The sequence below is a fragment of the Lontra canadensis genome, unplaced genomic scaffold (genome assembly GCF_010015895.1).
Source record: "Lontra canadensis isolate GAN:19392208 unplaced genomic scaffold, GSC_riverotter_1.0 scaffold7, whole genome shotgun sequence".
Classification (NCBI taxonomy): domain Eukaryota; kingdom Metazoa; phylum Chordata; class Mammalia; order Carnivora; family Mustelidae; genus Lontra; species Lontra canadensis.
The window spans coordinates 33,049,290-33,076,730 of record NW_022631001.1 but is presented as its reverse complement, the minus strand read 5'-3'; the positions used below and the strand labels follow the sequence as shown (position 1 = coordinate 33,076,730).

At 35.8% G+C, this 27,441-nt stretch overlaps 1 protein-coding gene and 1 pseudogene across 2 annotated transcripts in view; one reads left to right on the top strand and one right to left on the bottom strand.

Moving 5' to 3' along the window:
* Nucleotides 1-27,441, top strand: part of SBF2 (SET binding factor 2) — a 485,581-nt gene that overhangs the window by 310,034 nt on the left and 148,106 nt on the right. For both annotated transcript variants that reach the window (XM_032853454.1, XM_032853455.1), the window contains exons 15-16: nt 1,668-1,777; nt 3,561-3,710. In XM_032853454.1, the coding sequence (XP_032709345.1) occupies nt 1,668-1,777; nt 3,561-3,710 (260 nt within the window). The remainder of the gene's footprint in view (nt 1-1,667; nt 1,778-3,560; nt 3,711-27,441) is intronic.
* On the bottom strand, nt 9,969-12,894 carry LOC116865237 (annotated as a pseudogene).

The window sequence follows — 27,441 nt, the reverse complement described above, 5'->3', positions numbered from 1 at the left end:
TTTATAAACACATGTTAGGGCTTCTGGGTGGCTCAGTCGTTAGGCATCTGCCTTCGGCTCAGGTCATGATCACAGGGTCCTGGGATCGAGCCCCATATCAGGCTCTGTGGGAATCCTGCTTCTCCCTCTCACATTCCCCCTGCTTGTGTTCTCTCTCTCACTCTCACTCTATCAAATGAATAAAATCTTTTTTAAAAAAGTTTATAAACACAGGTTAAAGATGTTGCTCGATAAAGTATGTGGTGTTATTTGGAGACTCTAAGAGGTTTCCTATTCTAAATATAGATCGATTTCTATTTCAGTCTATTCCACTGACCTACCTGTGTGAGAAGCCCCAGAGCACACAATTAAAAATGAGCATTTCATATAGAAGAGTCATGTGAAATAATCTATTAACTATCATGGTCATGCAGAATATCTGTGTTGCATGATTAAAAATGATTAAAAGAAAACTGGTAAAATTGGTGTTCTGTTGTCTAATTAATTATATGGTGCCAATTGATTTCCTGATTCTGATAAAGCACTATAGTTAGGTAAGATGTCACCATTGGGGGAAGCTAAAGTGATGAGTACATGAATCCGTACTATTTTGTAACTTTTTGTGAGCTTAAAATTGTTCAAAATTAGAAAGTTTTAAAAATGATTAGAAGGATATAAGATTTTGTATTGATGAAGTGAAAAGGATGTTAATAAGTAAGATATGATACTCTTTCTTCTTAGGTATGAGGGGGAGTGAAGGGATTATGTCTTTAGATTCCAAGAGCAGGCATAAAATTATAAGGGGTCTTAAAAAGCAGAATCAGGGACGCCTGGGTGGCTCAGTTGGTTGAGCAGCTGCCTTCGGCTCAGGTCATGATCCCAGCGTCCTGGGATCGAGTCCCGCATCGGGCTCCTTGCTCTGCAGGGAGCCTGCTTCTCCCTCTGCCTCTGCCTGCCATTCTGTCTGCCTGTGCTCGCTCTCTCTCTCTCTCTCATAAATAAATAAAATCTTTAAAAAAAAAAAAAAAGCAGAATCAGACCTATAAATATATTAGCCTGTGTATTAGACTAGAATTATTCGATCTTATGGTAAATGTGACTGGTACATAGTTTATAGGACTAAAAAAACACTCCCAAGTTTATATAGTAATTCTTGAGCCATAATCATTTCTCTTTTTGTATAGTGCTTTCTCAAACACTATTGAGTACCTGTACTCTAATTTGTAGAATGTGATTTTTTGTGATATGTGGTTTTTCTTTGGTAATGTTTTAGAAATACCAGTTTCTTTTTTTGTTAGTAGTCTTCTCACATGTAAGTATTAGCTACTTTTGTCATGATACTGTACCCCAAACATTTATCAGTTTGTTCACAATTAAAGTTAAAAGTGGATGTTTACTCTTGCTTAATACAGTTTTACTGTGCGATATGAATTAATTTGCTGAAGAGTTCAGTTTATCATTGGAATCTATCCGTGCAATTATCCTCAATGAGCCATTGACTAGCCTGACATTTCAAAAAGTAATGAAATGGAATACCTTCAGTGCCATGTAACCAGGGAAAAGAATAAATTCTAAATGTTGGTCATGCAGATAGTTACAGCTATATAAACTGTAAACATTAATATTCCCTTTGCTTTTGTAATTGCCAAAGAATTTTAACTTGTGTTGTCTTTATATTCCTCTGCTAGTTTCGATAATGGATAAGGTGACAACAGTTTTCAACAGTGCACAGAGATTGGAAGTTGTTAGAAACTGCATCTCATTCATATTTGAAAATAAAACATTGGAGACTGAAAAGGTAATAAAATGCTTTCTTTCCCAAGTAAGCATTCATCATTTCCCTTTCAGATTTACATGTTTAGTTTGCCAAATAACCTCTCCTCTAATTCCATCTCTTTTCATTGTTTTGATCATTTTAAATGAATTGTGTCTGAGATTTAAAATCTTTGCCATGCCTAGTTATATGGCTACCAGAGAAATATTGTTAGCGATTTTTTTCCTTAAACTTTTAAACATTGTTCTTTAAATCCTATTTAGACATATTTCTTAGAAATTTAACAATTTGAATATAATTTTATTTATTGCTAATAATCTAGTCAGAATAAGAAATGAATTATAAAAACAGTGATATTCAACTTAAATATGCCTCATTAAAGCACATTTTCTTGCCTTCTTTAAAAAACTGTGTTAAACAATCAGGGAAATACAAATCAAAACCACAGTGATATACCGCCTCACACCAGTCAGAATGGCTAAAATTAACAAGTCAGGAAAAAACTAGAGGGTATTATGCTAAGCGAAGTAAGTCAACCAGAGAATGACAATTATTGTATGATCTCTCTGATATGAGGAATTTGAGAGGCAGGGTCAGGGGTCGTGGGGAGTACAGAGGGAAAAAATGAAACAAGATGGGACTGGGGAGGGAGATAAACCATAAGAGACTCTTAATCTCAGAAAACAAACTGAGGGTTGCTGGGAAGTATGGGGGGCGGGATGGGGTGGCTGGGTTATGGACATTGGGGAGGGTAGGTGTTATGGTGAGTGCTGTGAATTGTGTAAGACTGATGATTCACAGACCTGTACCTCTGCAGCAAATAATACATTATATGTTAATAAAATTTTTTTAAAAAGAAAGAAATGTATTAAACATAATGTAATCTTAGTGACTCATTATAGCTCTGAACAAGAGTCTAAAGCATGAAAAGAGTAACATTTTTACCCTTATAGTAAATGACCCAAGCAAGCCTTTTTAGGTTTTGACTTTTTTTTGGATTCCATTTTCTTTTATGCTTGAAGTGTTGTAATAGACTTACTTCTGCTTTTCTTGCTTTCAGGTTTTACATCTTGTTTCTTATACCTGCCTATAACAATATTATGCCCTCCTGCTGTCAGACTTCTTCTCTTCCTTCTTACTTTTTATTCTGTATTTTTTTAGGTTTTCAAAGTTAAATAAGCCTATTATTATTTTAAATAAAGTACATTAACTAAGCGCTAAATGGTGAACTGGGAGAGACATTCTTCTGGGTGATAAAGTGAAAGAATTTTAATGCGTAAATCTAGATATTTCTATTTGTTGATCTGAGTCCTTTTCCCTTCTTCACTATGATATTGAAATGAGGAGAGGAGATGTAGAATTTTCTAATCGTAAATTAAAACTGACTAGTGATTAAATAACTTACCAGTTTAAAAGTATGAAATCACCTGTGTTTCTTGTCATTTTAATTTTTCCTTCTATTTTTGCCACAGAGATGTGGCCAGTTATTGAAAGAAAGTATCTAAATGTCATGAGTGTTTTGGTAACCGAAGTTTTGTTGAGTTTTTTTATTAAGTGAAGTTAATGTTTTTTAACTTATTACATAAATCAGTTCTACTTATTTTTCATACTGACTTACAAATAAAAATAACTATACACCCATCTATTATTTTATAATTGTTCTTAATAGCAAATCAACTCTTTTCTGGAAGTTTAATTCTAATATCTTTGTTACATGGTTTATAAGGTGCACTTGAATTTTTAGTGTGATTAAATGTTGTTTCTTTCCATTGATATCTTTTGTTCACTTATGCTTCTCTTGCCCTAGACCCTTCCAGCTGCACTGAGAGCCCTTAAAGGAAAGGCAGCAAGACAGTGTCTCACCGATGAGCTGGGTTTACATGTCCAGCAAAACCGGGCTATATTAGACCATCAACAGTTTGACTATATAATAAGGATGATGAACTGTACACTACAGGTAATTTTCAGTTCTTTCAGATTATTCCTAATATTTGAGAATACTTTTTATTTTTCCAGGAGATTCTGTGGTTACTGATATGTCACGTCCTTGAGTCTTCCACGGTGAATAGGATGAAGAGCCAATATCCATACGATTTCTGTCAGAAATACTTATTTATTAGTTGACATAAGTATTGAGTTTTTCATACTACCATTGTTTTCTCTTGAAAAATACTAGGGTAGGGAAGCCTGGGTGACTCAGTCAGTTAAGCGTCTGCTTTGGCTCAGGTCATGATCTCAGGGTCCTGGGCTTGAGCCCTGAGTTAGGCTCTCTGCTTAGCGGGGAGTCTGCTTTTCCCTCTCACTCTCCCTTTGTGCTCTCTCTCTCAAATAAAATAAGTAAAATCTTAAAAAAAAAAAAAAAAAGCTGGGTTATTTTGTTCTCTAAGCAAACTTTCTGAAAATGAAAAATGAAAGGTCATCTTCAAAACATTCAGTTTTATGTTACTTAATGTTAAATTATTTAATAATTACTTAATTATTCATTTCAGTCAGTTTTTATTTGTACTATTAAGATAAAGGATAATGAGTGATGGATAATTCAAGTTATAAATGAATTACTTAAGTATTTGGTAAGCACCATGCATAAAAGGTCAAAAAATACTTCTACTTGGCATACACACACACACACACACACACACGCAAAATCTTACAGAAATAAACTTCCAACAAAATAATGAAGGCAGGGGCGCCTGGGTGTCTCAGTGGGTTAAGCCTCTGCCTTCCATTCAGGTCATGATCTCAGGGTTCTGGGATCGAGTTCCGCATTGGGCTCTCTGCTTGGCAGGGAGCCTGCTTCCTCCTCTTTCTATCTCTGTTTCCCTCTCTGCCTACTTGTGATCTCTCTCTGTCAAATAAATAAAACCTTTAAAAAAAAAATAGTGAAGGCAGTTTAGGAGAAGCAAATAATCTGATTTCCCCATCCTGTCTCACATGTTAGTTATTTTATGACATTGGCATCATGTTCTTTACAGGTGATACAAATATTATTTCTCAAACTTTTTGCACAAGGAGAAGAATATAATTAAATGTTAAGAATTCAAAGCCTAGGGACGCCTGGGTGGCTCAGTGGGTTAAAGCCTCTGCCTTCAGCTCAGGTCATGATCTCAGGGTCCTGGGATCAAGCCCCGCTTCGGGCTCTCTGCTTGGCGGGGAGCCTGCTTCCCCCTTCCCTCTCTCTGCCTGCCTCTCTGCCTACTTGTGATCTCTGACTGTCAAATAAATTAAAAAAAAAAAAAAAAGAATTCAAAGCCTATCTGTGGGACTCTAGAGAAAGTAAGCAAAATACATGTTAAATTCTGTTAGATTAGAAAATGAGAATCACTAGGTATAATTAATAATAAAGTTTACGGGTGAAAAAAGGCCTAATTAAATGGAAAGATATACCATGTCCATGGGTTAGAAAACTCAATATTACGAAGATATCAGTTCTCCCCAAAATAATCAATAGAGGCAATGCAATTTCTATCAGAATCCCAGCTAGAAGAGCAAAAGCCTAAGAATTACCAACGCCCTCCTAAAACAACAACAAAGTTGGGAATTGGTCCTGTTAGATATAAAAAATTAGTTTAAAAGAAGACAAATAAATAAATAAGATACAAATGGCCAAAAGGTACCTGAAAATGTATTCAGCATCACTAATCATCAGGGAAGTATAAATCAAAATCACCATGAGATACCACCTCACATTTGTTAGAATGACTGTTATCAAAAAGATATAAGATAAGTGTGGGGAAGGATGTGGAAGAAAGGGAACCCTTCTGCACTGTTGGTAGGAATGTAAATTGATACAACCACTATGAAAAAACAAAATTAAATCCAGAACAAGCATAGGATCCAACAGTCCCACTTCTGAGCTTATCGAAAGGAAAGCAGGATATTGAAAAGGTATCTACACACCCGTGTTCACCGCAGCATTTTTAACAATAGCCAAGATATGAAAACAACCTAAGCGTTTACCAGCAGATGAATAGGAAAAGAAGATGTGTTATATATAAGCAGTGAAAGTATTAAACCTTGAGAAAGAAGGAAGTGTTGCCATTTGCAATAACATGGAGATGCTGAAGGCATCATGATAAGTGAAATAAGCCAGACAGAGAAAACTAAATAAATACTGCGTGGTATCACAGATATGTAGAATCTTTAAAAAAAAAAAAAAAAAAGTCAAACTCTTAGAAACAGAGAGTAAAGAAATGGTTGCCATGGCTTGAGGGGTGGGGGAAATAAGTAAAAGTTGGTAAAAGGGGCACACTTTTAGCTATTTGGTGGCTAAGGCCTGAGGATCTAATTTAAAATGTGGTGACTGTAGTTGATAAAACTGTATTATGTACTTGAAATTTGCTAAGAGAGTAGAACTTAAATATTTGCACCAACCAATGACAACAACAAAACAGATATATACGGGAGTCCTTTCACAGTGTATGCATATATGAAATCACCACCATGTCTACTTGAAATATTTTACCATTTTATTTATCAATTATACCTCAATAAAACTTAAAACAATTTTTAATTTTAATTTTAGTTTTAAGACTTTGGTAATTCAGACAGTGTGGTTTTGGCACAATCATAAAGAGATTGACCAAAAGAACAGAATATGCGACAGTTTATAAACTATAGATAATACACAGAGGTACACATATATGAGAATGTGACTTATGACAGAATTGTCATTTCAGATCAATGACAAGAGGATAAAAAATTCAATAATTAGTGCTGGGACAGTGAGGTGACCATGTACACAGAAAATCTACAGATACCTCACTGGTGTATGTATACCACACTATACACTAAAAAACAGTTTCATGTGGACTAAAGACTTACATATGAAAAGCCAATCTCTACAGTTTTTCAAACAATCTTTAAAGGAGATATCCTTGACTTTGGGGAAGGGATAGATTTGTTAAACAAGTCACAAATAGTGCTGATCTTAAAAGAGTGATAAATTTGACTACATTTAAATTAGGAATATATTCAATGACTCACTGATTCCACTCTTAGATGAGTTCTTACCCATATACCAAGGGACATGCACAAAAATGTTCATAGGAGCATTGTTTAAAATAGCAGAAAACAAAACAACTAATATGTCAACCAGCAATAGAATGAATAAATTGTGGTATCTTTTTATTTATTTATTTTTTAAGATTTTATTTATTTATTTGACAGAGATCACAAGTAGACAGAGAGGCAGGCAGAGAGAGAGGGAAACAGGCTCCCCGCTGAGCAGAGAGCCCGATGCGGGTCTCGATCCCAGGACCCTGGGATCACGACCTGAGCTGAAGGCAGAGGCTTTAACCCACTGAGCCACCCAGGCGCCCCGCCCCTGTGGTATCTTTTTGTATTAGAATATTTTTTAGTAGAGAAAACAAATTGTAGCTATAAGGAACAATGAATTTTAAAGAAGATAGTTTTGCACAAAAATAAAAGAACAATCCATTTATAATATGGTTCCATTGGTATAAAATTTAAAGCATGTAATACATTATTTAGAAATATGTAATTTAGGAATATAATATATATGGTAAAACCATAAAGAAAAGCAAGGCAAGGGTGCCTGGGTGACTCAATTGTTGGGCATGTGTCTTTGGCCTAAGTCATAATCCCAGGGTCCTAGAATGGAGCCCCACGTTGGGTTCCCTGCTTGGTAGGAAGCCTGCTTCTCTCTCTCCCACTCCCACTGCTTATGTACCCTCTCTCGCTGTCTGTCAAGTAAATAAATAAAATCTTGAAAAAGGAAAAGAAAAGCAAGGCTATATATATAGCCTTGCTTTTCTTTTATATATACATACATATATATATACACACACACAAAATCATCACATTACACACTACAATTTTATTTCTCAATTGTACCTCAATAAAACTAGAAAAAAGGAAATTAAGGGAATAATAAAGAAAATATTGAAAAAAATTACCCTCAGTGGGACAGAGAGGAAGGGTCGATGAACGTAGAGATCTTCAGTGGTAATGCTAATACTCTATTTCTTAAACTAGGTGTATGAGTATTCATTGTGTCTTTGTTCTTTATAACCTTGCAACTTAGAAACCTTCAGGTCTTAGGGTACTGCTATTAGGGTGTTTTGTAGGGTATATTTTTCTCTTCAAATGCATTTTGAAGGATATCTTTCTCCGAAATTCTGACTTAAAATCTAGCATCAAAAATGCAGTCTTATAATAAGCACTTTGTAGTTTGTTTAAGCATACTGACAAGATAGGAGATGATTCACCTTTATTGGAAGACATTTTTTACTTTAAAGTATAATTTACTAGCTATAATAGTTTATAATAATAGCAACAATTAAAAGCAACCTAAATGTTCACCATTTGGATATTGATTAATTTAATTATGTACAACTATTTGGAATAACGCTCAGCTACAACATAAAAAGTCATAGATCTATAATATGTGCCCATATGGAAAAACTTACGTATTACTGGGTAGGCATAAGGGAAGTTACATAAAGTACATATGATATGATTCTATTTTTTACCTAAAATTACATGTGTGTATTATAACGTACTAAAAATTTAGAAGGATATTTACAGTAAATCCTCAACAGTAGTTACTTCTGGTAGATGGATTAGGCACACACACACATGTAGTTAAATTGTATAAAACATAAGCATACATTTTATACATTAAAAAAAAGATCTTCTTTTTGTAGGAAGGAAATCATTGAGCACCCTTATGAGAAGAATAAAACAATAAATTTGTCCTGAATAAAGCCTTGTCTTTTGTTACTTTGCTGCCATTACTTTGATACTATAATTATGGAGAACAAAGAAATTTGATTAACAGGTGAAGGTTTCTAGAAGCCCTAAAGTTCGGTAATTTCTTGAAACCCTATGATTGCTGATAAAACTACAAAAATTATTCTAGGAAGCTTTTTTTCCGTTAATACTTTTTGTGCTATTTATTAACTTAGGAATTAAGTTTTAAGGTTTCTTTAAACTTAGCTGTAGCGTACACCGATTAGTCATTTATAGAAGAGCCAGGTACCCTCAGGCTACAAATATTTTTCTTTTTCATTTGAATAATCATATTTCTGGAGAGCAAAAGGCATGGATTTGTTTCTGCTTTCAAATACACCTCGGCCAAGGCACTTAATATTTTTTCATTCAGTATTTCATAAGTACATAAAAATGGATCCTGTCTTTATTCCAGCACACGCTATTGTTTAACATTATAGAGAGGCTCTTCTCAGTTATAAATGGGCTCACATGTGATATTTTTATTTTAATGGGTTATTTATTACTAACTTGGGATTTGTTAGTATTTATATTCTTGTTGCAACAATGTTACTTGTGGGGATTTAACGTGACATTCTGAACATTTTTTACAAAAGCATAGAGTTTCAAGGCAGGCCAAACATCTGTGTTGGTATTTTAAGAAAGAAACCTTAACTAAATGAACTAATTTTTAGCTAGCGATTCAAAAACTTTAGCAATTTTTGCTTTTCGTGATTTTAAAGTTATTCTGTCCTTCCCTGTCCTCAAGGGAAAATTAAGTGGAACCTGAGTACTGTAGGGGACTATTTTATTTATTAGGTTCTTTCAATGCCAAGGTTATTTTTTAAAGGACTGGTTTGTAGAGGTTATAGAGTATTCCTATGTATCATCTCATTTCAAATAATTAATCATATTTTGGGTGTTTTTATAACTGAGATTATTATAAATCTCTCCAAAAATATCATGGCCTTAACTCTTTTCATTTTTAGCAGAGACATGATTAAAACTTTAGCAGATACATGATGTCAGGATCGTAACTAAAATTTTGTAAAGAATTTTATTTTTTATTAGAAAGAGAGAGCACACAAGCAAGGGAACAGCCAGGCTCCCCAGTGAGCAAGGAGCCCATTGCAGGACTCAATTCCAGCACCCTGAGATCATGATCTGAGCCAAAAGCAGATCTTAACCCACAGAGCCACCCAGGCATCCCACAGCTAAAATTTTTTTAACAATAAATTATAATTGTAAAGACTAATGAAGGGGCGCCTGGGTGGCTCAGTGGGTTAAGCGACTGCCTTTGGCTCAGGTCATGGTCCTGGAGTTCTGGGATCGAGTCCCGCATTGGGCTCCCTGCTCCACGGGGAGTCTGCTTTTCCCTTTGACCTTCCCCCTTTCATGCTCTCTGTCTCTCTCTCATTCTTTCTCTCTCAAATAAATAAAATCTTTAAAAAAAAAAAAAAACTAGTGAAGTCCTCCATTTTCAGCATCATAAACAACTGCATGCTAGAAGAACCTTCTGACTAATGTAGTAAGAATAGATCTAAGAAAAACAGTAAAAAGAAAAATAGTGATTTTGGCACATTGTTTTTTCTAATAAGAAAAGGAAATTTCTAATAGGCCCTTCGTCTGCTCTCAGGAAAAGGACAAATAGGGAAAACCAAAATTGTGAGCACAATTAGGCATTGTCCTCTATAAAGAGAGCTGTTTGAACTTGAGAGTTTTGCGTTAGGCTGGGACATTAAAAGAGGAAAAAAATAATCCCTATGCAATAGTGACATGCCCCTCACCCTTTCCTCTAAAAGAATCAATTGTAAATCCTTCCTGGAAGAATGCAGCTCCAGTTTAGGCAGTCAGGGTTCCCACAGATTAAATTTAATAAAATAAGCACTTACTATTTAAAAATGACCAAATACCAAGGAAGTGAGCCAGTATGAATTAATGTCAACAGAAACAAGCAACAACAGATTTGCACTCTCAAAAATATTTTGCAATTATCCAATTTGAATATATAATTAAAATATTTAAATAAATAAAAGATTGAGTACAAAATAAGCCAATAACCAAGAAACTAACAAAAATGGCCAGCTGAGTTTGTATAATCACTTAAAATAAAAATTCAGAGGATGTGGAAGACTCAGTATTGTTAAGGTGTCTGTTCTCGGCAAATTGATCTGTAGGTTGAATGCAATCCCAATCCGAATTGCAGTAGACTTTTCTATGGAGATTGATAGGTGGATTGTAGGACGTATATGGAAATGCAGAGGATTTAGAATGGTCAAAAATATTGAAAAAGAATAAAATTGGATGACTTATACTACCTGATTTCAAGATTTATTATCAACCCACAATAATCAAGACAGTGTGGTACTGACATAAGCATCAGCAAATAAATTAGTGGAAAGAGCACCCAGAAATAGACCCACATTTACAGGATTTTTGAAAAACCCAGAAAAACCCAATAGGGAAAGGGAAATTTTTTCCAAAAATTGTATTGAAATAACTGAATATCCATATGGAGAAAAATGAATCTGAACCTCTATTTCACATAAAACACAAGGATAACTTTGAGGTATAGAGTATAAATCTAAACATAAAATATGAAACCATAAAGCTTTTAGGGGAAAATATGAAATAGTTTCATGACTTAGGAATGGGCAACAGTTTCTTAGATCACAGAAAGTGATAACCAAAAGGAAAAAAGTGATCATTATACTACATCAAAATTAAAACTTATGATCTTCAAAAGACCCCATTATGAAAATGAATAGGCAAAACTGGGAAAAAATTTTCCCAAAATATATATGTGGCAAAGAACTGGTATTGTGTTTATATAAAGAACTCTACAACTTAAGCTGAACAAACCAATTTTTAAAAATGGAAAATTTCAGCAGATACTTCACAAAATAATACGTGAATGCTCAGTAACCACATGAAGATGGTCTCAGGATCATTAGTCATCAGAGAAATGCAAATGAAAATCACTGTGAGATACTACTGTATAACCCACCCATATGCTGAGATTAGACTAACAATGCCAAATGTTGGCAATGTTGTAAAGTAATTGGAAATCTCATACTTTATTGTTGATAATTTAAACTGGTACAGTCACACCAGAAAAAAGTCTGAAAGATTCTGATAAAACTAAGCATATATCTATCCTATGATCCAATAATTTCATAGTAATTGATATCTGCTATTTACTTTGAAATGCACTAAAAATAATATGGATTAATGGATAGATAAATAATAAAGCAAGCCTAGTAAACTGTTCATGGTACAATTCAGGGGTAAATACACAGGTGTTCAGTATAAAATTCTTTCAACTTTGACATATGTTTGAAATGTATTGGTATTAAATAAGTAAACAAAGAAATACATAATTACAAACAACTCAAAGGATAGGTTAAACAGCAGTCTAGATACAGAGAAAGAGAGAATTCTAGTGAACTGGAATATATACGTGAAGCAGTTACACAGTGGAGCAAAGAGAAACAGGAAGATGGAAAGTGTGGAAAAGAAGATACAAGGAGGAGATAGTGAAGTGGTCTAAAACAGTACTGTTCAAAGTGCTAGTCTGTGACATGATAAGGAACTTGTGCTCGAATACAGATCAGTGACTTTGTTTGCGTTGAGAAAGTCTTACTATGAAAAAAAAAAAGCGAAAAGCAAGCTACTAAACATTGGGCTAAGTGTGACTTCAGCTCATGGTAGTATCTCAGAAAGTAAACAAGGATCCTGCCTTACTAAAGAGAGCCTTCAAACATCTAATCTCCAGATTTTGTTGAGGCTGAGAATTCCAGACACCAAGAAAATGTTTTCATAATATTTCCTTTGTTGCTGGGTAGATTCTTATATTGGGATTCTTAGGTTGACTCAGAATAATATAGGAAACCACATAGGAGTTGAGAAATATGAGAAACCCAAACTGCCCCATCAGATTGACTAAATCTAGAATTTTTTTTTTTTTTTTTGAGGTGGTTAACATTTTTATTGCTTTGGAGGTAGAGGGCAGGTGCCCAGGAGCTCTTGGTGGGATGATTCTGCTTCTTCACCATTGTAGGCTTCTGGCTGTACAGAATGGTGCTGGCTCTGTGAATGGCATCCATGTGCAGAACTGGGTTGTACTTGTTCCTGCAGATCACGTGCATGATGCTGCTTAGTGTGGCCCAGGCATTCTTGTTTATGGTGGCCTGCATGTAGGAGGTGGCAGGTTTTCACTGAGATTTCTACTTCATGACTACCACTACACCTTTGCCCTTGGCCATGGGCCCACAGTCTTATAGTGAATCAGCCTGTGTAGCAGAAGGAGTTGCCAGCCTTCAGATTACTGGGCTCAGTGCTGTAAATCTGTTTCTTTTGATCTGGAAGCTGGAGCAGTTCCCCATGACTGTACCTTGTAGGTGGGTGGACATGGTGGCAGCTCCACTCACTAGCATGGCTGAAAGTGGAAAAGCAATCTAGAAATTTTTAAGGACATTCATGCACTGTTCATATGTACGAGGTAGCAGATTTGGGGATTTTGTTAAGTGCTGTGGTTTGAATATGTTCTCCCAGATTCATATGTTGGAAACCAAACACCTAAGGTGATTCCCTTTGTCCTTTCCACCATGTAAGAATATAAAAAGTCGGGGCGCCTGGGTGGCTCAGTGGGTTAAGCCGCTGCCTTCAGCTCGGGTCATGATCTCAGGGTCCTGGGATCGAGTCCCGCATGGGGCTCTCTGCTCAGCAGGGAGCCTGCTTCCCTATCTCTCTCTCTCTCTGCCTGCCTCTCCATCTACTTGTGATCTCTCTCTGTCAAATAAATAAATAAAATCTTTAAAAAAAAAAAAAGAATATAAGAAGTCTATAACCTAGAAGAGGGCCCTCAGCTGACCATGCTGGCATCCTGATCTTGAACTTCCAGCCACCTAAATTTCCACTGTATAAACCACTCAGTCTGTGGTATTTTGTTACAGCAGCCCCAAACAGACTGATACATTAAGAATATATTAATGAGTAGAATACATCTTACTTAATCAGGGTAAGTTTTTTACTTCTTTCCTCTCTTTTCTTCCTCCATTTACTGATTTCTACTATATAATAGTCTCTACACTAGATATGGAGGTACACTTCATACTGAAGTAATTAAGATATCCTGGTTCTTAAGGAGTTCACAATCCAGAAGGAAAATCTTACAGGTAAATATAATATAGTGAGATATGCACTGATAGAGATTTGTGTAAAACTCTGAATGCTATTATGGGATTACTGGATTTTGAGTGGGAAGGACATGGTCACAGAAGGCATTTATTGGACAAGAAATGAAAGGGAGTGTATTCCAGATAGAGGAATTTGTTAGCAGAAAAAAGAGTACAGAAAGGGCCTGTGTTTTTGAAAATTAAAAAATATTTCTGTGTTGCCAGATGTAGGGTAGAAAGATGGTGGGAGATGAGAGAAGTAGGTAGAGTGACTTCTGGTTAAAGTGAACAGATTGAATATGGACATTGAACCTCAGCTACCACACAAAACCCCAGTAAAACAAAAGTAAAGGATTTTTTTTTTTTTTTTTTTTTTTTTTAATGTAGAAACCCACAGGCAAAACAGGAGAGGAGACAAGGGCAATGACATTTTGGATACTGGAAAGCTGATGGTGGATGACTTTATTTAGCAGACTCAAGACTGCCTTTTCCTAACTGATGTTGTAAAAGCCTTGAAGCAGCCCAATTTGCGGAACTGCAAAAGACTCAGGGATTGGGGACATCAAGTAATCTCTGAAAACAGGAGATTTGGTGGGGGTGGGGGTTGTAAAACAATAAACGAGGATTGGTTGAAAGTCCCCTGAAGATGCAGTTGGATTGCCCTCCTAGATCATTATTCAGTTCTGTGTAAACAGCCAGCTGCCCCTCCTTTACTCTGGTAGAAGATGAGAGGTTTGTTTGTTTGTTTGTGTATTTATTTTTAAGAGAAGCCATCACTACCCTGGGAGACACTAGGTCTGGCTGAGGGAAATTCTGGTTTCCTGCAAACAAGGGAGCTAAATGAATGCCAAATATTGAGAATACTAGTAGACTTTCCGCCTTCAGCTCCTAGAACTCTGGCAACTTGTTCTCAGGTCAGGACATTGGAAAACAGTTCTTTGAGAAATGTCAACAGCCAGAGAGAAAAAGATTTTACTAAAGATACTGAGATTAGGAGTTTCTCAACTAAATAGCTTCACGAGATCATGCTAAAATGGAGCTTGCAGTCAATGTACACGTACACCATGTACACATTCTTTTTATTTTGTCATTCTTTGCTTTACTCGTGTGGAATATGACTTAAGCAGAAGGGTCCCCAAAACAAAGTTGTTACCATTGATCCCCAACTCTGATTTCACTCCCCACTCTCCCTCGTGAGAGAACCTTCTAGTCATCACCCATAATTGTCCTGCCCTTTTTGGGTACGTGTATCACTCTGATGGCCTCAGACAACCTCAGCTTTCTTTTGGCTCTGAAACTGGGTTAGCCACAATCACTACTACCCTCTGGAAATAGGGCCAAATAGTTTTCCCAAATCACAGAGCTCATAAATCAAAGAAGTGAGTTCAAAATCTAGTTTTTGTTTTTTGTTTTTATTCACTCTGTGTCTTTAGCTCACCAGTGCTGTGTTCTTCAAAACACAATAGGTGGCAATTAGGTGCTCTTTAGCTAAATTTAAATTTAGATCAGAAGCCTGTATTCTGGAAACTTGTGGATTTTTTTTTTCATTTTTAAAAATAACAGTTGCTATTGAAAAACTCAACCCTAACCGAATTGAAATAGACTTTGTATTGTTCATTATTGTATACCCAACATCCAGAATGGTACCTGGTACACAGAAAGTATTCAGATATATTTGAATATATAAATGATTATATAATTAATTTTTCCAAGTATAATTTTTTAATAAAGATAACTACAAAAGATGGAAAAATTGCTCAGGAAGGCGAATTACTTCTTTAATGAGTTTTTTGACATAATAATTCACATCGATTTTAAATACTATCATATAAAGCATGGTGAAAAAAAGAAATTTTGCTTCATAATTAGAAAGCTCACAATAAAACTTGCCAAGAAAATAAAAACAAAACAAGCCATTTTGAAAATAAATACAACCCATGCCAAAGTAGTATAAAATGAAGCCAGAAGTCTTCAAAAAGAAAAAAATTTTTCTTCCCAATATTATGGTTCCTGAGGTTGGTGAGGGTTCAAGGCTTAAGATTAAAGGGTTGCTGAGCTCTTCTGAGTTAGCACCTTTGGTATCTATTTTTTCACCACAACTGTCCTTGGACTTGGAAGCAGTAATTATTGAAATAAGATTCCACTTTTCTAAGTTACTTATTAAGGAACTAACTTGGTTGTTTACAATTTTGAGTTTCAGATTTAGGAGAGAATTCATTAAGAAGTTAATTATTCTAACAGCTGTAAGGTTTAGGACAAATCTTCGACTACCACTAATCAACCAAGATCATTGAAGAGAACTTACTGATAAATATAGTGGAAACTTCAATTCTTGTCTTATTTGACACTTGGTAGCATTTCATGATGCTTTTTACAAAACCTTCTTCCATTATCTTTGATTATAATATTTCTCCTGGTTTTCTTCTTCTATAGATTTTCTTTTTCAGTCATTTTGATATGGCTTCTCTTCCCTCAGCCTTGCAAATAGTGATGTTCATTTGCATCTTTAGATCCACTTTTAGATTATCTGCCAGTCTAAGATTCCGCCCCCACCTGGCAATCTTAATCATCCCCATTACCATCTTTTACTTATGCCCTCCAAATTTGTGTCTCAAGCTCAAATCTTCCTCTTAAGTTTCAGAGCTGAATATCTTGCCAGTTATTATCCATCTGTGCTTGAATGTCCCAAAGCTATTTAGATGTTATGTTCCAAACTGAAATAATAATCTTTTACCTCACTTCCAGCTACTACCCACAAACTCTTCCTGTTGAGTTTCCTACTTCAACAAATGGCACCAATAAGCCTAAAACATGGAATGAGACATTCTCTTAGCTTTATTCTCCTATGTGATCAGCCACTGAGTCCTGTATATTCTACTTCCTAAGTATCTCTCAATTCCACCTACTTTCTCTCTCCTTAAATTCCGATATCCTGATTTAAGTCACTGACATTACTTACCTGCACTGACTTAACTGGTTTCCCTACAACCATCCTGACCCCTTCCCCTACCATATCTATTTCCTTTCTTTACCAAAGTGATATTTCAATAATTTGACTTGGATTTTGTCACTTCCCAACTTAAAATCCTTCCCCTTTGCTTTCAGAGTAAATTCTAATCGTATCTTGGCCTGGGCTTACCTCTATAGCTTCATCTTTCACTGCCTTCAGTCTTCTGGCCTTTGTACATCTTTTTGCCTTAGTTTGGAACACTATTTCTTTCTAATCCCCCTTCCCTCATTATCTCTTTCATCTAGCTAACTCCTACTCATCCTTTCATCTCAGTTTAGATGTCACTTCCTCCTGAAAGCCTTCCTCAGCCCATTAATTATGGATTGGTAGCCACTTCTGTGTGCTTCCACTGTATCTTATACTGCCCCCATCCTACCCATCATGACCCTGCAACTGTGCTTATTACAAATAATGAAACTGCCTGCTTTGACTTCTCTGTATGTTCCATTATGTCTGGCATGAAGTAGTTCCTCAATAAAAATTTAATGAATGAGTAAATGAATAAGTAAATGTAATATGAGTAACTAATTTTAGTTTCAGTTTTAGACAGTTTCCATCCCTACACAGGTTTGTAGCTTTTACCCCTTCTTGGTTACCCAGGGTTGCCCTTATCCACAGTTTCACTTTCCCCAGTTTCAGTTACAAGTCAGAAGCCCATGGTCCTCCTCCTGGTTATTCATCGATAGGTCAGTAGGTCAACAGCAACCTAATTCTGTGTCATAATACCTATGTCATTCACCTCAATTCATCTTCTCGCGTAGGCATTTTATCATCTCACATCATCACCAGAAAAAGTGAGTACAGTATAATATTTTGAGAAAGACAACATTAACATAATTGTTATTACAGTATATCGTTATAGTTCTATTATATTATTGTTATTCTCTTGCTGTGCCTAACTTATAAATTAAACTTTATCATAGGTATGTATGTATAGGAAAAAACATAATATGTGTAGAGTTTGGTACTATTCAGTTTCAGGCTTTCACTGGGGGCCTTGGAACACATCCCCTGTTGATAAGGGGGGTGACTACTAGTAATCTAATCCCCAACCAAAGCCAGGCTCTATTCACCTTTTATGTCTCACGCACAGGAATATCTTGGTAAGAGAATATAGATGGATAGTTTGCTATTTCATACCTCTGTTTAAAAGTAAAACTTGAAGTTCACATGCAGGTAGACAGTACTGTCATTGATATATTTAAATCTCAAGTGTTCATACCTGGTTTGTTAGAATCGTCAGGGATGAAGCTTAAGATCTGTATTTTTTTTAGAGTTCCACAGGTAAATTTGATAGGTAGCTAGAGTTGAATAATTAATGTCCTATTATTTAGTGTAGTCATTTCTAAAACTTTTCTTAAATTTTTTAAATGTGCGTTTCTGGGCCCCATTATCAGAGATTCTTATCTGGTAAGTTTGGGAGGGGGTAGATTAGAGCTAACATTTAAAACTTAATGGTGATATGGATTGTTTTATAGATCTGTATTCCCCATTGATAGAGCATTGCATCAAAATACTTTTTAGTCAATTTCAGGAAAGCTGACAAAGGATTCCTACATTGTCAGGGGGATTGGACTAGATGTTCCCAAGATTCCTCTTACCTCTGCTCTGAATTCCGTGATCTCAGGATCCTTTTTCTTTTTTTATTACTTAATATTCTTAGTAAGTAATAGTTCTCTTACTAAGAACAATCCTAGTCGTCCTCAATTCATAACACCTTAATCATCTTTGGTCTGTGCAAGATTCCTATCTTGCTTTATTTACTTGTTTGCTTATTTTTATAACCATTGTGCTCCCAATCTCCCCCATTTTAATGTGTTTAACATATTATTTTATGCAGATGTTCTTAAAAAATGTATATTAGCACACATGTATTTTTAATGTATGTAAATGGTGTGTTATATATTTCATTCTGTTTGTCAGTCAACATTATGTTTTTATTACCATTTTATTAGCCTAGTGTAAAACTACCAAAAACAAAAAAATACAATAAAAGGAAAGGTAAAATTAGTTCCATTTTTTCATATCAGTGCAAATGCAGAAATACAGAAAAAATTGGTTAATTGATTCTAGTAGTGCACTAGAAAATAAAACATGATATAGTGGAATTGATCCCAGGATTCTTTTAGTGTAATTTACCCCGATAGTAGATTAAAGGAGAAAAATTAGGATTGTTTTATTTTATTTTTTAAAGATTTAATTTATTTATTTGACAGAGAGAGATCACAAGTAGGCAGAGAGGCAGGCAGAGAGGTGGGGGGGGGAAACAGGCTCCCCGCCAAGCAGAGAGCCCGATGCAGGGCTCAGTCCCAGGACCCTGTGATCATGACCCAAGCTGAAGGCAGAGGCTCAACCCTCTGAGCCACCCAGCTGCCCCAAATTAGGATTATTTTAATCAGTACTGAACAGGCATTTGATAAATCCAATGTGCGTTTGTTTAAAAGTTCTTAGGAGGGGCGCCTGGGTGGCTCAGTGGGTTAAGCCTGGGCCTTTGGCTCAGGTCATGATCTCAAGGTCCTGCCTCACATCAGGCTCTTTGCTCAGTGGGGAGCCTGCTTTCCACCCCGCCCCCTGCCTGCCTCTCTGCCTACTTGTGATCTCTCTCTCTCTGTCAAATAAATAAATAAAATCTTAAAAAAAAGAAAAAGAAAAGTTCTTAGGAAACTATATTAGAGAAAAGCTTTCATTTGGTAAAACCTACATAACAAAGACCTACGTTAAGCCTTACAGTTAATGAAGAAACTTTGTATATGTTCCTCTAATGATGGTGGTGGTATTGAGCATCTTTTCATGTGCTTATTGACCATTTGTATATGTTCTTTGAAGAAATGTCTCTTTAAGTCCTTTGGCTGTTTTTAAATTAGTTTAATTGGAATTTTTGAGGAACTTAGTAATACTCTAAAATTTATTTGAAAAAACATTAAGAGCAAAGAGGGAACTTTCTGTCAGATATCGGTACATAGTTTAAAATCATCATAATAAAACTAGTGTTGTATTTGAACAGAAGTAGACTAATAAACCAATAAGATAGAGTACGTAGAGACATACTGGTATTTATGGGCATTTATAATATATTTATAATATATCATTCACTTATTCATTTACTCATTTATTATTTATGGTATTTATGGGAACTTAATAGGTATCACAAATTAGTGGAGAAAGGAGAACTTATTTAATAAATGGTGTTGGGAGAAACGGATCACTATGTGAAGAGAAATAAAGCATATCTAGATAGTGACACTTATAAAGATGTTTTCAGATAGGTTAAACATCTGTATGTAATGATGGAACTCCAAATTTAATAGAAATGAAGATGAGTATCTTGGTGACCTAAGCAAGGAAGAAATTCTTAAAATTTAAAACACAAATGCAATAATGCAAAGTAAATATAAATACAAGGAATAGAGAACCAGATGGATTTCTTAAGTTATTAAAACCTTTTTTAAAGATTTATTTATTTGCGAGAGAGCATGTGCACATGAGTTGGGGGAGGGACAGAGGGAGAGACTCTCAAGAAGACTCCATGCTGAGCATGGAGTTCAGTCCACAACCCATGAGATCACAACCTGAGCAAAAATCACATGTTAGACGCTTAACCAACTGAGCTACTCAGGTGCCCATAAAACCTTTTAATCAGTGAAGGACAGCATGAATGAAATTAATATACAGGTGTTCATTAATAGACCATAAATCTTACTTATTTTACTATCTAAAATCAACCAAGAAATAATATCTGGAATACACAAAAAAAATTCTCTAAATCGCCAAATGTTAAACAACAACCCCAATGAAAATTGAAAAAGAGTGGGGCACCTGGGGGATTCAGTTAGTTGGGTGTCTGCCTTCAGCTCAGGTCATGATCCCAGGGTCCTGGAATCAGGCCCTGCATTGGACACCCCACTGAGCTTCTCCCTCTCCCTCTGCCCTTCCCGGCCCCTCGTGCTTCTCTCCTGCGTACTTTCTCTCTCTCTCACTCAAATAAATGAAATCTTTAAAAAAGAAAAGACAAGAAAACTGAAAAAAATATTAACAGGCTCTTTATAAAAGAGAGCTGGAAAAACTATAAGGATATGTAAATTAAAATAACTTTTTTTCAGCTGTAATAAAATAACTTTTATTCTTAAGACTGGCAAAATTTAATAAGTAGATTTAATTAGTAATTTAATAAGTAGAATAATGCAAAGTGTTGGTAAGGATGCGGCATTATAGCAATCCTCATTTCTCATTCCTCATTCCTCATACATTACTGGTGAAGAACAGAGATAGGTATAGTTATTTTGGAGAGCAATCAGGTGGTACTTAGTCAAAAGGAGACTATGTATATACCCTCTAACACAGCAATAGTCCTTGATAGATGATGGATAGAGAGAGGAGGGGAGAGGGATTTAAAGGCATTACTAGTAATCCTTTGTGATAAAGTACAATGTTTAGATTTGTCCTTGCTTAATACGTGAATTAAAATATAGGGTTTATTATACATCTGTAATTGATTGATGCTTGTAAATTATTTAGTCCATATGTTTACCTGTTAGAGAGCCCATCCCTGGACCCTGGGATCATGACCCAAGCGGAAGGCAGAGGCTTAACCCACTGAGCCACCCAGGTGCCTGTTTTTGAAGAGAGGGAAAGTAAGGACAAATTGGAGTCCCTGCTAATCTGTTACTGCCTAAATTTAAGCCTTCTACTCTGATAATGCAATTGACTTGCAGAAAAAGTTAATTCCATTTACTACAGAGCTGCACATTCTCTAGCTCAGAATGCAAAGAAGCTGAAAGTAAATGCAGCAAGAGCTCGGCAGAGCTACAGACCTGACTGACAAGACAAGCCAGAAAATTGGTGACATCACACTGACCCCTAAACATAAACATGAGTGCTGTTCCACTTCCACCTTCAAGTCTCTGGCAACACTAACTCAGAACCATCTAGAGAAGGGAATTCTAGAAAACAGTTCCAGTTTAGTTAAATTGATATAGTACAAGTCTGTATCAATTTAACTAAACTGGAACTACTACTTTGTTCTTCCCAGTCAGTACCCTAATTTAACATGAGATCCTTTGAGGCTGTGAAATTCCAGTAGTCCTAATTGCTTTTGTCTGATGTATAGAAATATAGTAAGTTTATTAATGTTGCAGACTTCATTGTATCTAATAATTTGTCTACATATTCTTTTTAGTTCTTATATTGGCATTCATATCATCCATATCATCTAGTAGTGCTTTTTACCTTGTTTTCCAAACTTTATTCGTTTTCTTTTTCTTATTGTGTAGCAAGGGTTTGTAGTGTAACATTAAATAAAAATGATGGCAGCTTTCTTTTAAAGTTTAATCATTGAGCTTTATACTTGCTAAAAGTTTTTTTAACAGCATTTACTATTCAATCTTATTTTTAATTTATTATTATTTTTAACGTAGTGTTATATTAGTTTCAGGTGTGCAATATAGTGATTCAACACTTACATACAACACCTGATGCTCATCAAGTTTTGTTAAATGTCCCATATCAGGTTAAAAAGTCCTCTTCCGGGGCACCTGGGTGGCTCAGTGGGTTGGAGCCTCTGCCTTCAGCTTGGGGCATGATCCCAGGATCCTGGGATCGAGCCCCACATCGGGCTCTCTGCTCAGCGGGGAGCCTGCTTCCCCCTACCCCTCTCTGCCTGCCTCTCTGCCTACTTGTGATCTCTGTCAACTAAATAAATAAATCTTTAAAAAAAAAAAAAGTCCTCTTCCAAAACAAAAACAAAAGAAACCTAATTAAATATCATACAGCGTGGGGGAAAAGTCCTCTTCCATTCTTGGTTTGTCAAGACTTTTTATCATTAATAGGTGTTGAGTTTCATGAAATGCTCTCTCCAAATATCAGTTGTTTTCGTGAATTATTGAACTTGATATGTTAGGATTTTTTCCCATGATTGTTTCCATTATTTGAGATTATCCTATTATTTCTCTTAATGTTTGTGACTGGTATTGGAGCAAGCTGATACTTAGTGTCAGAAAATGAAGTAGAGGATCTCCTAGGTGGCTCAGTCTGTTAAGTATCTGACTTTGGCTCAGGTCATGATCTCAGGGTCCTGGGATTGAGCTCCTTCTCAGAGCAGGGAGTCTGATTCTCTCTTTCCCTCTGCCCCTCTCCTCCGTCATGTACTCTCTCTCTCAAATAAATAAATAAAATCTTTTTAAAAAGAAAGAAAGAAAATGTAGTAGAGATTGTCCCACTGTATCTCCTATCTGGAAGAGTGAAGGTTAAATTGAAATAGCATGTTCCTTAAAAGTTTGTTAGAACTCAGAAGTAAAGCCATCTAAACCTATGTTCTCTTTGTAGGCATATTTTAAATTTCCAATTATAGACTATCCAGGTTAGTAATTTTTCCTTGAGTTTATTCAGTAATATTTTCCTGGGAATTTGTCTGTTGTAGATTTCTTCTTTTTTAAAATTGGTTTTGCCAGCAAACCCTTTGCTTTTTAAAAATTTTAATTCCGGTATAGTTAACATACAGTTACATTAGTTGGACGTGTACAATATAATGATTCAGCAATTCTATACATTACTCAGTATACTTCATGACATATGTACTCTTAATCTCCATCACCTATTTCGCCCTTTCCCCCACTTACCTCCCCTCTGATATGCTTTATTTTAAAAAAGTACCCTCAGTTAGAGTTATTGTTCTTTTCCAACAAGAACATTTTTTTTACCAGAAGCATGTTCAGAATACATGGTTATAAGAGATACATATAAAACAGTCCATCCAAGAAAAATAGAACACACATTTTCTTTTAGTACACACAGAAGAATCCCCTGATTAAATTACATAAAAAGAGACATGACAAATATTACAAATTTAAGGAGATTGAAATCATACCACGTATATTTACCAATCACAATGGTATAAAACTAAAGATCAACAATAAAACAAAGCTGGAAAATCTACAACATAAATACTAGATATTTGATATCTAAATATTAAAGAACACAACTACTGCATAAGCAATGGGCCAAATAAGAAATCAAACAGCAAATCAAAATAATCTCATGACCTGAGCCGAAGGCAGAGGCTTAACCCACTGAGCCACCCAGGAGCACCACCCCCCGCCCCACCGGTTTCAATCTGCAGATATCTTTAGGTCTAAAATGAATCTCTTATAGGCAGCATATAGATGGTCTTTTTTTTTTTTTTAATCCATTTTGACACCCTGTCTTTTGATTGGAGCCTTTAGTCCATTTATTTATATTCAAAGTAATTATTGATAGATATGTGTGTATTGTCATTTTATTACTTGTTTTGTTGTTTCTGGAGATTTTCTCTGATCCTGTCTTGCCTTTGTCATTTTCGGTCTCTCCTTTGTGCTCAGAGTGCCCCGTAATATTTCTTGCAGGGCTGGTTTAGTGGTCATGAGCTCCTTTAGTTTTTGTTAACCTGGGAAACTCTTTTCTTCTATTCTGAATGATAGCCTTTCTGGATAGAGTATTCTTGGCTACAGATTTTTCCCCATCAGCACTTTGAGTATATCATGCCCCTCTCTTCTGGCTTGCCAGGTTTCTGTTGAGAAATCTCCAGCTAGCCTTATGGGTTTTTCCCATAAGGAAAAACTTCTCTGTTCCATAGAGGTGTCACTGGGAACATTGCCTCCCAGGGACACTTTCCAAGAGGAGCAAATAATCCCTCTGTATTGCCCCAAAATTCCTCAGATCAGTTTCCATTCTGTCTTCTAAGTTGTTTGCTTGCCTTCACTCTAGAAGCAGGGCAGTGCCTTCTGGGCTCTATCCCAGCTGAGCCTGCTGATCTTTATTTTCTTTTTTCTACAGCTCCCCCCACTGGATGATTGTATTTTACTTTTTTTAATTTAAAATCAATTAACATATAGTATATTATTTTACTATAGATATAGTATAATAAATAGAGGTAGAGTTCAGTGGTTCATCATTTTAATACCCACTGAGAGCATGTTTTCCTCCTGTGAATTCTCCTCTGTGCTCCTCTCTCTCTATCGCCCCCTTGCTTCTCCACAACCACAGCTCCCTCCCCTCCACAGCACCTGCAATCTGTTTCTCTCCTAAACCACATCTCCTCACTTTCTGTTTTCTTCCATGCAACCTCTTGTCTCTCTTTAGTTGTAGAGTTTGTTCTCTCAGTCTTCTGGTCGATTTCTGGAGTATTTAGGATGGTTTGATGGTTATCCAGTTGTGTTTGTGGGACAAAAGGAGGCCAGAGTCCTATTACTCCAGTGCCATTCTTTGATCGTCCTAAATGTTAGCCAAACCCTTTGCTTTTGTATCTTTGTTTTCTGTTTAATTTCTGCTCTGTTTTTATTATTTCCTTTCATCTACTTTTATGTTTTATTCTTTCATTTTTAACTTGTTAAGCTACAGATTTAAGATGTTCCCAAACTTTCTGAGTTCTTAGTATCTCAGCACTTTTTTCCTTGGTGCCTCCTGGGCCAAAAGAAATGGCTAACAGTTTCACTGTTAGGACAAGTAGTTAGGACAAACTTACTGTGTCCGTATGTCCTCACAACTGAAAATATGCTATGCATTTTAGGAAAAAATACACATAAATTCTAAAAATCAATACATTTATTTCAGTTTTATTTTATTTTTTTAGATTTTTTTTATTTATTTGACAGAGAAAGACATAGAGAGGGAACACAAGCAGGAGGAGTGGGAGAGGGAGAAGCAGGCTTCCTGCCAAGCAGGGAGCCTGATTCGGTGCTGGACCCCAGAACCCCAGGATCATGAATGGAGCAGAAAGCAGACGCTTAACCAACCAAGCCACCCAGGCGCCCCCTACATTTATTTCATTTTTAAATAAATGTAATTGCTTGCTAACAATACATATGCTGCTGTTAAGTACTGAACAGTTGTTCAAACCATGGTTTGCACTACCTACATTCATTCTCCACCTTGCTTTTATCATTGTACTTGCTTTAACTTTACAACAACCATTGAATACCCAGCTTCATAAAGATAAGATGTTGTTGCAGCACTGTCTAATGTTGAAACCATGAATTACCTCAAGCTCGTTGTTCATAAAAGGTTAAGAGATGTTGAAAGATGCTGTTTCCCCTAAAAATTAAAATTATACCATATCACTGCTGTCATTTTGATGTAGTACCCCACAGTGTGTCATCCCACAGTTTAGGAACCAGGACTCTAAGGCATCCGTTGTAATTATTGCTATTATTTCATGATGTAACTGCAACTCAAATTTTTTGAAACATTTATCTGTTGATGTGAATTCACCGTCTGTCAAATTTTTTTCCCAGGTTAAACAAAGTGTCAGTAAACAAGCCTGTGCATTTGTCTTTATGTACTAGTAGTTTTATATTTCTAATCTAGGTTAGATTCCTAGGAATAGAATTGCTAGATCAAAGGCTATATGTCTGTTTAGTTTTAACAGGTATTGCCAGATTGCTTTTCAAAAAAGCTGTGTGGGTTTGTTTTTTTTTAAGATTTTATTTATTTATTTGACAGAGAGAGACATCACAAGTGGGCAGAGAGGCAGGCAGAGAGAAAGGGGGGGGCAGGCCCCTGCTGAGCAGAGAGCCCGATGTGGGGCTCGATCCCAGGACCCCGAGATCATGACCTGAGCTGAAGGCAGAGGCTTAACCCACTGAGCCACCCAAGTGCCCCATCAAAAAAGCTGTTTTGATTCATGTTTCTGCCAGCAGTTATTGAGAGTATGTTTCTTCCCCACATCTCTGCCAAAAATAGGTATAAGTTTCAGTAGTTCTTTTCAACATTTGCTGTTTTCCAGATGGCAAAGATGATATAGCAGAAAGTATATATAAAGGACTTGGTTTAGATTACTTCTGAACTAGCACCTAAAACAGTGCTTGGATCATAGAAAGCTTCGATGACTATGGAGTATATGAATCAGGAATGAATGAATCAACCAGTCAAACTAGCCTCATTGTTTCTTTGATTTGCACTTCTTTGACTGTAAATGAATTTTATCATCAATTTAGATATTAATTTGACCTTTCCAGAGTTGTTCTTTGTGGCTTGCTTATGCATACCTCTTGCCCATTTTTCTTTTGTGTTGTTTGGCTTTTTCTAGCCATTTTGTAGAAGCATTTTATTTAGTGTAGATATTGTTCTTTACAATTTTTACCCCAAACACATTATTTATTGGCTCTGTATTTTATCTTTTGCCATAGCAAAACTATAATTTTTTGCTCAGATTTTAGCTGTTTTTTAAATAATTTCTGTATATTTTCACTTTGTTTTCTTCATTCCCAAGATATATGTCTTGTCTAAATGTTCTTGTTAAGATTTTTATTCCATCTGGAAATTTTTATAATTGCATAGTGTATTGTAAGTGTCCAATTTTATTTTCTTCTTTCTTCTTTCTTTCTAGCACATATAAAATAATTTATAGCCTTCCCACTGAATTGAACTATCACATTTATCATATAAGTAATTCTATACATATTATGATTTACTTCTAGATTTCTTATGCTGCTCCATGGATATTTATGTATATCTAAACTAATATTGATTTTTTTAAAGATTTTATTTATTATTTGACAAAGAGAGATCACAAGTAGGCAGAGGCAGGCAGAGAGAGAGGGGGAAGCAGGCTCCCCACTCCCCCACAATGTGTGGCTCAATCCCAGGACCCCAAGATAATGACCTGAGCTGAAGGCAGAGGCTTAACCCACTGAGCCACCCAGGTGCCCCTAAACTAATATTGATTTAAGTAAAGGACTTTATCATGTTCTGATACCCAGTAAGGCAAATTATCCTACACTGATATTCTTCTTTGTTCTTTG